Here is a 16340-nt window from a genome sequence, read left to right on the forward strand (position 1 = left end):
AATGTCAATAAAGTTGGGGTAAAGGATGAACCGGTACTCCTTGGTTTCGAAATCCCTCCAGGATTTACAGCTTCTGACAAAGGACGTAGATTTTTACCAGATTTGCCTCCCTCTCAACCCTCTAGTATTGAAGCAACACCCAAATCCCGTCCCAAGAAGAGAAACAAGCCACCGGCGAGTAAGATGCCACGTCGCAGCTCTAGGCTTCAGAAGATAAGAGAGGCGACTGTTGGGCTACGCCGCAGCCCTAGGCTTCAGAAGATAAGAGAGGCGGCTATTGGGCCACGCCGCAGCATGAGGCTGAAGGAGAAAAGAGACCGTTGCAGCAAGCTGCAAGTATATACTCCTTAGGCGTGCTTTTGTTTTTGAAGATGTACTGTCCTTTTTTCTTTTTTTTATGAAGATATATTTGTCTTCTTCTTTTGTTTACATATGAAGATGCATGTCTATGTATTGAAATTTGATTTTATGAAGATTCATGTTGGTTTATATTGTTTTATGTATCTATATATGCTTGTTTTGTGGGACATCTTTAATCTTCGTGCCAAAACCGATAATTTAATTTGTTGGAGGATCCGGATGTAACTCAAATTTGAGTTACCTTGGTTGATCTGAAATTCAGTAATTAATGCATGAAGAGTACTTTATTTCATCTCCAATATGTGAAGTAATTTGTGTCGTGCCACTAGCAGGGGTGCAAATATTGTAAATAGTAAAATAGTAATATTTAATTGTTCAATGTTTCTGATGGTTTTGCAGCACTTGTTCCCGAATTTTTTTATTGATAGGAAATTGAAAAATAAAAATATTAAAAATAGAAAATGTTGGATTGAAAATTTCAAAAATGAGAAGGCAAGGGTTATGGCGTCTCTGTGGGACGCCATAGGACTATCAAAACTAAAAAAAAAAATAAAGTAGGACGCCATAAGCCACTAAAAACTGAAAAAAAATCGATTTTTTCTTTTTTTTGTGAATTTTGCGTATTCAAACAGTTTATTTTGTGAATTTTGTACAGGCCAATCTACAAGACCAAAATTTGTGTTCTTGGTGTCGAAATTCTTATGAGAGTGTAAGTTTTTACCTTAGAAAATTTCAAAATTTTCTGAGACCTCTAGCTATATATGTCAGATGTTTGATTTTGTGAGAGGCAGTCCTTGTACCAGCCTGGTGCAGTACTCGTTTTTTTTTCATAATCTAAAATTTAAAATGCTCTCATAAATTGTAAAAAAAATCAGAGAAATGTGAAATTTGTTCTTTGTCGATGAAGATGTCCTTTATTAGCTCATAAAACAATTTAATCAAATTCAAAGTGTAGATATGGTTTAAATTTTGGTTTGTATAGAGTGTTTTTTTTTTTGTTCTTTGGTACCAGTAGTTTGCCACTTTGTTTTCTCTTATTTGGTTGCGTGGTACATCACTTGGGATGTACTTAGGGATTGGTCTAGGGCATTTTAACACTGGCATACACAATTACTAACTTGAAATATGTTTTGAGGTTTTAATCTTGGATTATATGCATGAGAAGAGCAAAGATCAACAATCAAGACATCAAATATTCAGTTCCTCTCTCTCTTTTTTTTTTTTTTTTTTATCAAAGTCATTTATTTTTTATTTTTTACAAAGTAGCAAATTGTTGGTACCAAACAACTCCAAAAAAGCACTCTATACAAACCAAAATTTAAAACCATATCTGCACTTTGAATTTGATCAAACTTTTTTATGAGGTAATAAAGGACATCTTCATGGATAAACGGAAACAAATTTCATATTTTTCTGATTTTTCTAATTTCTAAGAGCATTTTAAACTTCAGATTCTGAAAAATTAAAAAAAAAAACGGTACTGTATTAGGCTGGTAGACGGACTGCCTCTCACAAAATCAAACATCTGACATAGCTAGAGGTCTTAGAAAAAATTTGCAAATTTTCAGATCAATGCTTACACTCTCCTGAGAATTTCGACACCAAGAACACAAATGTTGTCCTTGTATATGCATAATTCACAAAATAGACTGTTAGAATACGCAAAATTCACAAATATATTTTTTTTTGTTTTTTTTTTTTGGATTTTGAGTGGCTTATGGTGTCTCACTTTATTTATTTATTTTTCATTTTTCTGATTTTTAGTGGCTTATGACGTCCCACTCTGTTTCTTTTTTTCGCTTTTCTGGTTTTGATAGTCTTATGGCGTTCCACAGAGACACCATAACTCCTCTTCTCATTTTTAAATTTTCAACCCAATATTTTCTATTTCCTATTTTTTTTTTTTTTTTTATTTTCCTATTTCTTATCAATAAAAATTTCGGAGCATTTGTTTATTTCTCGGTGAGCCCAATCATTTGTAACCAAGTTTTTCTCTAAGCGGGCCAATATAAGATAATTTTTTTTTTAATGATCTGGCACTAAACTTTCGTGAGATTCATTGTAAAAAGAGACCAACACAGAGAGAAAAAACCAAACAATTTGATGACAAATTAAATAATTGGAATTGGAAGCCGAATAAATATGGGCGTATGTCGGGCTCGCGCATATAATTTTATTTTATATGAAAGGTAAATAGTATTAATTATTGTAAAAATAAAAAATTAAAGTTAATAAAGGTAAAAAAAAAAAAGTCCCCGCTTTGGATATAGAGAAAGAAATATAAATTATACAGGAAAGCTATTATGGGACTTCTTCAGAAGTGGAACGAGGTAATAGAGAAACCATTTATACAGAGAAGAAAAAAAATCTAAATCATGACTGCAAGTAAAATTAAAAATATCTAAATTTTTAATTATAGATGAGACCAACCAACTTCTGTAAAAAAAAAAAAAGATTATGTTAATTTGATCCTGATGTCTTTAATATTTTACACAAAGCCCCTCTTGAAGGATAAGTGGAAAAAAAAAAACTATAATAGTGGTATTGGTAGTGTTGCGGGTTAGTTTTTAATTTATTATGTGGCATATGTTGTTATTGTATATCAATTTCATTTATATAATTAATGTAAAGACATCTGAATTTTTTATGAAAAAATTCATATTGTTATTTATAAAATATACTGGTCCCAAAGGTTGCCTCAGAGTTATTTAATATTTCTTTTCTTATTTAGATGCATCTCATCCTGAAAAATCCGTCCATAAAAAAATTCAATAGAGAAGTAAAAGAAAAACGTCTAAGGTCTTCATAATCACGTTTGAAGAAAACTATTGAATATTAGTATTTACGCTTCCGCTTTACCATATCGTCACTTCAGAACTGTAAGATTTAAAATTTGGAATTCTGAATTGTTTATGTTCTAATTGCAAAACACGTTGTGATTTTATAATATCTATCATTGTGGTGGTATAACTTTTTCAGTAATTTTGATATAAATTAGATTGGAGTCATAGTTTAATTTCACAAGTGTGGTGTGCGAGCCGTGCCTCTGAATTTATAAAGGGAGTTAGGCTTATCAATGGTAAAAATGTGAACAAAAGGGAAGGCTTTAACCTACATTGAAAAAGTCATCTCAAGTTTATGGTAAGGGTGTTTGTGTAAGATAGAATATCCAAAGATTTATTAGAGCCTATACCTTGCTATGTTAAAGATTTAAGTTTTCATATACGGCGATTAAAATGTAGGCTCAAATGAATTTCTTTTATCCAAATCTCTTGATGTACATTTGAGGTTGCTATTCATGTTAGTATGTCCAAGCAATTATTACTTACCTCTTTGATTTATGCAAGCATCTTATATGAATTCAGTATGGCATCTGATAAGTTCTGTATTGTCATTTCGGTACCATGTTCAAAAAATTTGGTTTGGATTAGTTCAAATTATGTTTGTTTTGCGAAACCACATAGACTCGGAGTAATTAACTACTTATCTATTCTTGAATTTGAAAATTTTGTTCGGTCCAATATCTCTCCTCCTTATTAAGGAGCTTAATGTCTAGATTTTGCAAAGGTTCTGATTTACTGGTTTTTTTTTCGGAATGATGCTCAGCCGTTGAATTTTCAGATCGCACATAGATGAATTTTTCAAATTATGAGCTTCAACACTTAAGTATGCATTGGTCGCGCCGCATATGATCCCAGTGCTGCGCCGCACCCGTAGACCGCACCTCTGAACCACGCACGGCACCTGCGGACCAAGCCCCAGTAGGATTCTGTTGGTGCTAAAATTCTTACCACTACACTAGAGTTCACATGTGTTATCTTGTAGATAAATATAGTATTTAACTATTTTTCTCTACAAATTTGATTTAAATTATCTCTTCTCCTTATTAAGGAGCTTAATATTTTCTACTACATAATTTGCTCCCGTTGCTGTGCACTGACACGATTACTAGTATTTCACAATGTGTGCCTATTTTTGGCCCAAAACAGTGTCCAACTCTGGTTTAGGAAAAAATTAAATTGAAGCCATCTACCCAACCCTGCTGCCCCCGTTTCGCTAGAGAATTTCGCTCCGCTTCTCCGCATCGCTTTGAAAAAAAGGAAAAAAGACTTATAAAAATAACAAGTTCCTTGCAGCCCTTAACAAAGTATCGATTAATTTTGGTTAAATTTCTTTCGTCTCTTTTTCCTTTTTTTTTTAAACTTATATGCTTTATTTAAACTTCTATGATCTTGCAAGAAATTCCCGTGAGCAACTCTCGTTTTGGCTCGCTGGAGTCAGAGAGCAAGACAAAAAGTCAGAGAGATGGGTGCTAAGATGAGTCAGATGAGAAGATTTTGCAATTTATTTTTATTTTTTGTATGTTTCTATTGTATTATAAAAGTAGGTTATATATGCCAATATAGTATTATATTTGATAAGTTAATGAGTTTGAATTTGATTATCTATTTCAATCCGATTAATAAATGAAAATTTTGAATCCGCTCCTGATCACAGGTCATATGGGTTGGGACCATTCGGGATTTCAATTCCTAGGTTTTGTTTAGACTGATAGGGTGGTTATAATGGAGATGTGGTTTTGGGTATCACACTATCATAATTGTTTTTGGAGTTGAGTGAAACGGGATGAGGGGAGAGTATCCTCTGCGGAGCTTTTAATCTGATCCGTTCGTTTTGATCGGATGGACCAGATCAGAGGGGATCCAAATTTTGAGATCTGATCTGGTCCGTCCGATCAAAACGAACAGACCAGATTAAAAGCTCCACAGAGGATAGCGTTCCACAGGATGAGAGCCCCAATTGTGGTGGTTAGCTATGGGGTTATGCAGGTTCATTGTTTGGATTATGGTCCATTTGGGTTTGCTTGAGACGGCCAGAGAACCTCAATTGTAGATATGATTTGTAGGTATATATGGGGTTATGAGTAAGTACTTTGCTTAACAAAATAGAGATATGATTTGTAGTTCTCACCGTGCAGAAATGAGAAAATGCGTTAGTTTGTGTAGTAATGTTTAGATATCTATTTTGATAAGCATTCATATAAAAATATGGGCTATATATGCTAAGATATATTTTCCAAAACATGACCCCTATTTCAATGAGGGTTTAAATGTCTTTAGTTTGTGTGCCTCCATTATATCTCTATTTTTAAAATATTAATAAATCAAAATGTAAAAAATATAAACGTTAAAATAAAATTATTAGTTGTGATTTATGTTATTTTGTCTATGTAATCATAAAAATTATCACATTTCAATTTTGTATTTTAAGCAGTGTTCTAAATAGCGCGCTATAGCGCCGTTATAGCGGCGCTATAGCGTTTTTGGACCCAAAACGCTAAGCTATACAATTAAAACACGCTATTTGAGCTACAGACGCTATAGCGGTAATAGCGGTCCGCTATAGCGCATAGCGTGTAGCGCAAATAGCGCCCGCTATGCAACATGCTGTTTTTTTTTTCTTTTCAATTTATATGGGCTTTAAATAAAGGCTCAGATTGAATTTTAACCGTGATTTTTTTTTTATAATTGACATACTAAGCTTTATATTAAATTATTAATTATTATTTTAATAAAAAAATTATTAATTATTAAATGAGATCAAATAAGGAAGCTACAGCGCGCTATGCAACATGAGCTGTTTTTTTTTTTTTTAATTTATATGGGCTTTAAATAAAGGCTCAAATTAAATATATTAAGATATTTCTTGAAGTAACAAAATGATACTTACTATATGGTAGTTTGAATATTTTGAATAGATTAAGATAATTAATTATGCCATGATGTCTAGGTTATTTTGAAATTTAAATAGAAAAAAGATAGATTATGTCATGATGCTAAATATATTTTGAATAGAAAAAGATTGATAGTTTATGATATTAATAATACTATGGATATTTTGAGTCGCAATTTGGACTTTGTATTGGTTCAATATGAATACTATAATTTTTTAATCAATTTGATGTTATTTATTATTCTATGAGACTTATATAATGTTGATATTTAGTACAAATATATGATATAATTTTTATAAAAATAAAAAAACGTTATGTGGCATAGCTTTCGCTATAGCGACGCTATTCGCTATAGCTTTTTTTTTCGGCTTCCCGCTATGACGCGATAAACGCTATTTAGAACCTTGATTTTAAGTGAATTAATAAATTGAAAAATCAACGTCTAGAAATTATTCATATTAGTACGTTTTTACAAGTTCTTGATGACAATCAAAACAAAGTTGAAATGTCATAAATTTTGCACGTGTATAGATAAAATGATGTAGATCATATCCAATGGTTTTATTTTGACTTTTAAGTTTTAAATTTTAAGTTATTAAAGTTTTTAAAAATAAAGGAATGATTGAGGCATAAAAATTGAAGACATTTCAACCCTCCTCTATTTAATATCACCTCTGTATAAATTTTTTTATAGGAAATTAGTAAGGGCATTTATTATAAGGAAAGCTGGTTTTAGTACAACTCGTCTCAAATCATAGATACCGGTACAATACTGTACTGCACCATGTTACTGAAGTGAAAAGGCTGGTTTATTGATGTTTTGGAAACATAGGCATCTTTCTGTGATTAAAACCCTAATTTAGATAATATAACAATTAAAAAAAATCACTTCTTATTTAAATTAATTTTCTGAATTATATTGAATTGTCGTCCATTATATTCTGTATTTTATATGTGCCCACTGCTTGTTATGAATTTGTATTTTATCCTTTTTTCAAATATCTGTTTTATGCTTAATTGATTGATTGATCGATATATATTTGAATTCTTGTCATTTCTTTTATATATTCCTGATTAATTTTGGCCCGGCTGAGATTAATCTGAGTTTGTAATTTGTTTGAGTCAGGTACCTGGGAGTATACGGATTCCACAAGGAACGGGTATTCTGCTAGTAGTAGAGGAAGTGTATCAACTCATTCTTAAAAAGGTAAGATTGATTGTCCTCTTTCCAATATGGGAGGCAAAAAAAATATACACATGCCAATCCGACCTTAATTTTCACATTAACCATTCTCTATCAGCACACTGATCACGATATCAGTAAAATGCAGCCCGAAAAAGGAAAAGTAAAATAGTAAAATATTAAAAGAAAAATAAGTATTAGCATTTTCAAACATAAGGATAGATTGAACAATCTGTCATTATGCGCCAATTAATGTAGACCGGTCTATAATCCCGACTCAAAAGTTGCTTGAGAGATATGAACGACAAATGTAATATGATTTGCTATTATAGTCAGTTCGAATATGCAAATGTCACCTTTCTTCAGATTATTTTCTTTAATGAACTTTAATAAAGATCTGCCTTCAATGCTGCCTTCACGGTTTTGCCTGAAGAAATAATTGACAGGCCAAGTGCTTTCGTTCTCCTTCCGACGGAGTATAAATGTTTGGTTTACCTCCTGGAGATGCGCAGCCGAGAATTCTTTTGGTACAGTCTGATTTAAAATTAGCACCACAAAAGGAAGTTTATATTAGAACTAATTCCCTGTATCTAAACTACTTATACCAATTGCAATTCATGGTTGGTATTCAATGCTCAAGTTTGAATTTCTGGCAAATTAAATTTCAACAGTACTATAAATTTCAGGCTAATTAATCTATGCAAATTAAATTTCTGGCATTCTGGCAATGTATATTTTTCATGAACAGTTTATTTCATAAGTATTGATTTTCGCCTGTTGCCAATATAAAAAATGACCTGACATATATACAAAAATAAAAAATAAACTTACTATGCTAGGCCTTTTGTGCAGATGGGTGTATTTTAAAATATGTAGAAAAGCTGGATTGCCGGCTTGAATTTCAAGTGCCAAACAGTTAGCTCTTGCCTTTTGTTCATCACTCATTGCTTGCAAACGCCGTGTGCCACTGATGACATAATCAAGCGGCACACCACAATTAACTGTATTGTAGTTTCAAACATTAGTATTTAAAACACACACACACAAAAAAAAACGGTTTTAAAGATGAAAAAACTGTTCTAAATTTTGAAATGGAAAGAGGTGTACTCTGGTTTTGACTTGAATGTTTCTTAGTAACGGTCATTGTTTCACTTGGGGCATTTTCCAGGAGTCCCAAATTTCTTCCAAGGTTAGCTTGGTGCTCATTTACCAGTAAGCCATTGTTTCTTGCTTCTTCTAGTGTTTCCTTTTCCTGTCTATTCATGTTTTTCACAGGAGGAGAGATTTCATATTTGCCCTCGCTTTCAAGGAATTCCTCTTTCTCTTCTGAGAGAAGTTTATGCGCCTCTTTGCATGCTGTTTTTTCTTTTTCTTGGCAAAGGGAACTGCGATCGCTCTTTTTAAGCCGCTTCCTCAAAGGAAGGGAATTATGATTTTGACTCCTCGATCTCTTTCTTGAATGATGTTTGGCACCATTTATCTTAGGCAGGGTCATTGTTTCACTTGTACCATTTTCCGGGAGTGCCAATTTTCTTCCGAGATTAACTTGGTGCTCAATTGCGAGCAAGCCACTGTTTCTTGCTTCTTCTAGTGTTTCCTCTTCCTGTCTGTTCATGTTCTTCACAGGAAGAGAGATTTCATATTTGCCCTCGCTTTCAAGGCATTCTTCTCTCTCTTCTGAGGGAACTTTGTGCGCCTCTTTGCATGCTGTTTTTTCTTTTTCTTGGAAATGGGAACCGCAATCGCTCTTTTTAAGCTGCTTCCTCAAAGGAAAGGAATTATGATTTTGACTCCTCGATCTCTTTCTTGAATGAGGTTTGGCACTTATACCATTAATCTTGGAACTATATGGAGACATGATGCCTTCTTGAACCTCGTCATCATCCGCTTCACTTTCAAAATCATCACATTTTTCCACCCCAGAGTTGAAGATCCGCACTTCAAATGTGGTTCCGCCCACCAATTGGAAAAGCAAAATATCATTCTGTAATACATTATTAGAACCAGCAAAATTATTCCAGCCGGGCTCAAGTACAAGTTTGCCACCCGACCTGATAAGCCCAACGTGCCATACATCACCACTTGAACATTTGAACTTGAGATTTTTGCCAACAAAATTTTTGAAACGCTTTGTGGCTTTCTCTGGCAAACACTGTAGGGTGTATAAAGAAAATATGAGAAGAAAAATTGACAAAGCAATGAAGGGCTCACAAAAAGGTGCTGTACCGAATGAAAAGAATTTCATGAGTTCCAATTTGTTGAGATACCCTAGTATTATTTAACTTTTTCGTTAACGTTTGTCCAGTTCTTGACTTCTTCGTCTAAGTCCAAGTAAGAAAATTTGTTGTTGCAAGATTAAAAAAACAATATTTCGGCAAGAAAATTATGAGTTAGAGGAACAAAAGGAACTACAAAATTTTATATGAAAAAGGAGAAAACGGACATGATAAAATATATCAAATAATTCACACCTCGCCGAAAGTTTAGTAAATTTTGGCATTACCCGAACGAGGTGAACAAAGAACTTACCACGCTGTGCATGTAAAAACCCGTCATCTCTTTCAGAAAGTTCATTTTCGAGAAATATGTGCAACTGGAGTTGCAAGCAGTCTGCAGGTGGCACCGTACGCTTCTCTATTGAAAGCACCGTCGCACCTCTATTACCCTATCAGCCTCTAAATTTGTAAACAGATAAAAATATAGAAAGCTCGAATTAAGCTGATAATTAGTACTGTTGCCTGGAGGGCAAAAATATCGTGCTCGCTGCTAATTTTACAAAGCTACTTCAATTAATAATATTACCGTATATAATTTGGTCGATATTTTTCTCCACGATTCGTTCTGCAATTTTCGGCCGGATGAATAGACATTTTATAAACAACAACAGAAAATAGACAAGTACATTAATTTCTGGAAGGTTAATTGGCCCCACCAAAGCAATTCGAATATTTACTGCCTGGAAGGAAAGTATATGAGTATCTTAATATCTTTTGATCAAGGAAGTTATAATCATTTTTTAAGACGCTGCAACCGCCTTTGTATAACCTGAAATTAGGATGGCGGTTGAGCCCACAGGCTCGTCCATAGTCCGATCCGAATTAGTATTGACAGGCAGTTGGGTACCACTTTCAAGTGGTAGGCCCCAAACTGTCACACGTGGCTGAAGCAGAAAATTATGCCAGAACGACACTTTCGTGACAACAATGTTATGCTGAAGATAGAGAGGTCTTCCGTTGTTAGGACATTAAAAAAAAATGTTAAACTTTCGGCAATTTTGACATTTCATGACTTGTAATATATATAGAGAATAAATGCAAAAATATTTAAATATTTTTTTTCACAAACCTTTAGAGATGATATGTAGATAAATTTGTGGAACTTCAGATAACTATGTTATTCGAGAAAATGATGCTTCAATTGGATGGAAAGAATTTGTTTCCTCCAAGAACATAGAAGAGAATGACCTCCTAATTTTCATATCTGAAGTGCAAATTTTTGAGCCCATTCAATGCGAAAAACTCTCAGCATTCTTTACTATGAAATGTAATTTGAAGAATCTGAATAGAATGGTGAGGTCTCTTATTGATTTTGGCTTTTTCTGGCAACAAGACTTCTAAAACAAAATATTTTTGCAGCAGCAGCAATAGTGGTAGTATATATAAGAAAGTTAAAAAGATTTTTTTTTATGAAGAGACCTAGAGGGAGGCCAAGTGACCTCCCTTTTCCTCTCAATCTCAATTGAATTTGTATCTTTTAGTTTATTTAGATGGTTGTATATATTTATTTTTAGATTAATACACACCAGACCTGATCAGCATTTTGACATGTAAGGAAGGAAAGGGAAAAAAAAAGGGCCAAGTAGGTATAGGTGGTATGCTAGACCGGTATGTTACCTGAACAGCTAGCTGCTCTCAAGAAAGTACTTGGTACCGTATTGAACTGGAACATCCAGCTGATACCTCTCACCACCTCTTACCGCTGCCGGTAAGCTACTGGTACGCACGTTTTGAAAAACCCATTATGCGGACTACTTGCTTTCTTTAATGGCCTTATGTACATTGTCTGATTTTAGACTGCTTGCTTTCTTTAGTGTCCGAACCTTTCACGGCAATGTAAACCAGAGTCTTAAAAGTATATGGGTAAAAACGGGAATCCAATTGGCTTGACTTGACCTTCTACAAATGTGAAGAAAATCGAAGAGGATCTATAGTGATATGATAGTGTAGTTATGTCTATACACTTTCTACGTACACTAATAATTAATCCGATTATATTGCTATAACATTAATTTATTAATAATTAGTATACTTACCAACAGCTGCACTTGAAACGAAATTCGGCCCGTATATATTAGACTAATTAAGGAAGCTAGTATCAGGAAAAAAAAAACATCAAAATCAAATGCTGAAAAGAACCAAAAGCAACACAAGCTAAGTTTACTGATTACAGAAAACAAAGCCCAAAAAATGATAGAAAATTTAGTCAATACACCTCTACAGAACTTATAAACCAGATCTCATATTATCTTCCCAAAGAGCCCCTTTATACAGACAATAAAACAGAAAGAAGCTCGCATTGCAACCATCGGACTCCATATACTCTCCAAAACTCTACACAATAACCCAAACTAATACAACCATGACAAGAATGAACAACTAAAACAAAACCCTAACACGCTACTTTTTCCCTAACCTTCTGAAATTGCCGAGAGCGTCACCTCACTTTCCATGAAGGAAGGTTGTAGAAACTTGGCCACAAAAGCCCACATGCAATACACATCCTCAAAGTTTGTCAGAAACCCTAACGTGGCAGTGACAACTTCAATCCGCATGATCACACTTTTACTATTTGACGTGTGGTCCATGGTCTTTATATGGTTGAGAAACCCTATCCCCAAAGAAATACCACTCTTCTCTGCCAACCTCAAAACTGTTTCAGGTTTGACAAATGACCCGTTTGAACCACTGCAACAATTTTTAACATTAAATGCCACAGAAGCCCCTCTCTCATACTTGATTTTTGGGCCATAGATGCACACAAGCGGGTCATCACCATCAATCCGCAATTGCAAGAGTGAGGTAACAAGCCAATTGATCAGGTACCGCAACCGAAGAGTGGTACAGTTGAGACCCATCAAGTCAACGTGGTCAATGTGCCGACAAACAATCTCAGGCTCTCTCCGGCCTGATTCATCCAGGCCATCAAAATCCTCGCTCATGACATCATCACGACCATCCATCATACGCCCTGAGAAGAATACCTCCTCTTCTAGGTTAAATGAAGCCCTAGGAGCGGGTCCCATCTCTCGCCGACCCAGTAACCTGAAATCCCCTTCATTTTCTCTTCTTATCGCACTCTCCTTGACTAAAGAACCCTGAGTTTGAAGTTGAAATTCTTCCTCTTCTTGAATTTCACCGAGTTGTTCAAAATTAGAATTAGTGGTACCATTGGCCTTGTTTCCAACCACACGGTCTAAATCATGCGAAACTGACAACACTGCTTCATCAAAAGATACTACATGGCCATCATACAGTGGGCTTTTTGACACCTTACCATTTTTCTTCTTTGTAAGCCATGAAGGAGAGAAGGGAGACCCTAATTTGGGTTTAGGCAACTGACCTGAATGGTCTGTCTCAGACCGGTTCGGGCTTGGGCCCAAATCAACCCAAAATGAGCTTTCTGACGACCCGTCTTCACTGAAAACGGGGCTCCGCATCACCTCACCCATGGATATACTCTCAGTTTCCTCAAAATTCATGCCGGCACCATCCTTGTCAGAGCAGCTGTCACGGGCAGTGCTAATATCAGATTCAAATACCTCTCTCACCTGAGATGAGGTGTATGCACCTGAGAAAGCTGGCAACTGGGACCCACACTTTTGTTCCGGTATCAACCCAGATTCATGTCCATTTGCCATTGGGGCTTCTTCCTCAAGCTCAACCAATGCATCAAGACCATCCACTGAGTCACTCAGATACTGGGGAAAGACAGGAACAAGTCTTACCATACCTGACCCAGCACAACCATTTAGGCTCTGCAAACACCCAATAACCGATTTCTTAATCAGCAAGCACCCAAATCCAGTTGGGTCTGACCCAAAAACCCGATAAAATGAGGTAATGATAAAATCTGGCCTAAACAAAGACAACCCCAAGGAATCCATATCTTTCGGGCCAAGAGCACCTGCATCCAATAGCACATGCCAATTATTCTGTTGTGCCAATGCCATCCATTGATATGAGTATTTTGCACCAGTAACCCTGGACTGCGCAGGAAACACAAACAGACCCGTTTTCTGGTCCTTCTTCCTCCTTTTTTGCGTGACAATTGTTTTCCTTAATTCAGTTGAACAAAGTCGAAGAGTCGGCCATTTGAAATTTGCACTACAAACCTTGGCCCCTTTATCCTTTGCACATTGACCCATCCAGTTCACTGATTGGCTCTCGTGGTCAAACATGGTCAACAATTTCTTATTGGTCTGAAAAGGGTAGCACTCGGCCAATAGTTTGAAAGCAGAGCCCCGGCTTACAGTGAAAACCAACCCGTATTCATTTTCAGGCATGTTTAAAAAGTCCATTATGCGGGTTTTAATATCGTGCTCGACTGTTCCCACCTCGGGCCCACCATACAGAGCATGGTTGTTTAAATTTGCAGTGGTTATTTCTCTGTGTGTAAAGGAGGTGGATTCAAAATTTTCAAAACTTTGTATATAGGAGAAGAGGCCAAAGCCGCAATAGTCAAGGCATACCTTGGCCTCGTCAGAGAGGTGGGAGTATTCCTCTGAGCGGAGCTTGTCAATTTGGTCTGACGAGTGGTATTTCGGGTATATTGTGAGGAATTTCTCAAGGGCTTCTTCCATGCCCGGTATGGATCCTGGTGTATGGAAGATTCGATCCGCAAGCAGTGCTATTGACTGTAGGAAGTCCTTTTGGGCCTGGAGACGGGCAAGGGACCGCGAACGGCTTACAGCAGGGCCCATTGCAGGGTCCTGGCTAGGATCAGTGTCGATAGCTTGGTATTTGGAGAGACACCCATCTTCAGATGCCTCTTCTAGTGCTTCACAGAGCTGGGTTTCTTGCACACGCCGGATTATTGATGGCCGGCGGCTGTGCGGCTCATAGTCTGGCTTTCTGTCGAGCAGGAGAGATGCACAATGGGACAGGGGTTTCCAGAGTGAGAGATGCATCTGTATGGAAACAGTGATTCTCGTTTGGGGTCGAAAAACTAGAAGGAAGCAAATGCGAACAATTTTTTTTTTTGGGTTTTGTTTTAAAAACTCTGAAATTCGGGGCTTTTTAAGTGTAGGTGTGAGAGCTTTCGCTTTTGGAGGTATAGGGATGGGAAAAAGGAGATTCAAAATGTAGAGCAGATATTCTAAACTGAGAAGAAAGATTAAGGAGCGCAGCTCAAATTAAAGCGGAACAAAGAGCACAACAGGAGAAAAAGTGTAGAAATTGAACCTTTTCTCGATACGAATCACAAACAATAGTCCCTCCCAGCGGTTTCAAATCAAAGAACTAAAAATAGAAAGGACTAAGTCCATAGCCAACAACAGATTACCCAACCGAAATCATCCACTGAAAGAGATCAGAAGTGAGGCAAAGGTCGGACCTTTGCGGGTGATTGAAGAGAGAACTGAAACCCAGATTCCCAAATTTCGCCTAGATGCCACTCTCTCTCTCTCTCTCTCTCTCTCTAAACCAGCTACCCGTAAAAGAAAATTAAATGCTGAATATCATTGCATTAACTATGGGGGTCAACCTCTCGCTGCCTCTCTCACGAGCGCATTAAATGACCCAACATCTCTCTTTGGCTTTGGCGCTTTGCTCCACTATAGTCTATAGACTCCTCTGGAGAGTGAATGAGCATTTTAACTCCTCTAGAACCGTTTGCTCAAGAATCGAGCATTCTACAATTTAGATCTCCAATAACTTGGCTAGAGGTAGCAGTGTTAATCGCACTCTTTTATTGTATCATATTCGATAAGAGAGATATGAATAAGATTTTTTTATTTAAACTTATCAGGTATTAGTATGAGTAAAGTTTTTTGTAGTTATCTAAACGGGTACGGATAAAGCATATTTCGTACCAATTATCTAATCGGATAATTAAAATAAAATTATATATATTAATGAGCAATGAATGTCTATCATCCAACTACTTTTGATAGTTGTGTTACACATGATTAACCATTAAAACACGTAAATAAATTATAGCAAATTCCATTAAAGTTTTGACCTTTGAAATACATATATATTATGTGTGAAAAGAATGTGTTTTAATATTTTATTTAGTAAATATTAAAAATATTATTATATTATCATTACATGTTATTTACTCACTACCATTTCGTTATCCAACAACCATAATAGATGAGAGTACTATTACGAGAGTAGAATACTGATAAAATAATTTGTAGCTGGTAAGAATAAATACGAATAATGACAACTTGTAACATGTATGGTTACAAAAATGTTTCCACTTTTATTGTACATGTTGACATCCCTAGTTAGAGGTTCTTTAGACCCCAAAAATCTATTGTCCTCAAATATATTTAATTTAGTTTTAATGCCACAATAAAAATTAATATGATGTAAAAGTCAATTTTATCGAAATAATCATTGTTGAAAAGAACTTGATATATTTTGTGCAGAACTCGGTCTTCTAAAAAATTAGTTATTAATAACTATGTAACGCAACAAAACATATTATAGTAAACTAAAAATTGTAAAGACTATTTCATAGGAGGATTGTAGAGGAGAAGGAATTGCCCACTATAACATTTCTCCGTACTCTCCGTTTTATTTACTAGTGAGTGTAAAAAGCAAAATATGTCTCAAGTAAAAGCAAAAAACGAAAAAAAAGGGTGGTGTGGTGTGGTCATTGACTTGGATCAATTAAGAATAATATTAATGGCATGTAGTTGTTGTTTAAGAGCTTGCCACATCAGTCCAATAGAGCAAGAACATTTTATTAACTTTTAGTTAAGTGGGGTATGTATGCTGCGTGTGATGCTTCAGATATAGATGATAAGAGCCTTTGTAGACATCGATGTTGCGAGCT

The 16340-nt window shown here is 35.5% G+C and overlaps 2 protein-coding genes across 3 annotated transcripts; both read right to left on the reverse strand.

The window, feature by feature from the left end:
* Positions 1–7358: 7358 nt before the first annotated feature.
* Positions 7359–9899, reverse strand: LOC144572622 (uncharacterized). The gene is made up of 4 exons (XM_078322269.1): positions 9807–9899; positions 8385–9429; positions 8109–8278; positions 7359–7811 (listed from the first exon to the last, which is right to left on the reverse strand). The coding sequence occupies exons 1-4, from the start codon at positions 9849–9851 to the stop codon at positions 7542–7544; spliced, it is 1530 nt and encodes a 509-aa protein (XP_078178395.1). The 5' UTR covers positions 9852–9899; the 3' UTR covers positions 7359–7541.
* A 1813-nt stretch (positions 9900–11712) lies between these two features.
* On the reverse strand, positions 11713–15073 carry LOC144572537 (uncharacterized). 2 transcript variants are annotated; one of them, XM_078322142.1, is made up of 2 exons: positions 14889–15073; positions 11713–14463 (listed from the first exon to the last, which is right to left on the reverse strand). In XM_078322142.1, the coding sequence occupies exon 2, from the start codon at positions 14461–14463 to the stop codon at positions 11965–11967; it is 2499 nt and encodes an 832-aa protein (XP_078178268.1). In that variant the 5' UTR covers positions 14889–15073; the 3' UTR covers positions 11713–11964. The 2 variants fall into 2 exon arrangements, with proteins under 2 accessions (XP_078178268.1, XP_078178267.1); XM_078322141.1 differs by lacking the exon at positions 14889–15073 and adding an exon at positions 14738–14854 and having other exon boundaries at positions 11713–14656.
* Between the last annotated feature and the right edge of the window lie 1267 nt (positions 15074–16340).

This window comes from Carex rostrata, chromosome 20 (assembly GCF_964058835.1).
Source record: "Carex rostrata chromosome 20, lpCarRost1.2, whole genome shotgun sequence".
Lineage (NCBI taxonomy): Eukaryota > Viridiplantae > Streptophyta > Magnoliopsida > Poales > Cyperaceae > Carex > Carex rostrata.

What these genes read in the sequence shown, in the direction of transcription:
- LOC144572622 (XM_078322269.1), bottom strand. Translation starts at nt 9,851, where the DNA reads ATGAACTTTCTGAAAGAGATGACGGGTTTTTACATGCACAGCGTG. An exon ending in GTTTTTACATGCACAGCGTG is followed by an intron (nt 9,430 to 9,806) that starts GTAAGTTCTTTG and finishes TACACCCTACAG; the next exon opens with TGTTTGCCAGAGAAAGCCAC. An exon ending in ACATTCAAGTCAAAACCAGA is followed by an intron (nt 8,279 to 8,384) that starts GTACACCTCTTT and finishes ACTACAATACAG; the next exon opens with TTAATTGTGGTGTGCCGCTT.
- LOC144572537 (XM_078322142.1), bottom strand. Translation starts at nt 14,463, where the DNA reads ATGCATCTCTCACTCTGGAAACCCCTGTCCCATTGTGCATCTCTCCTG.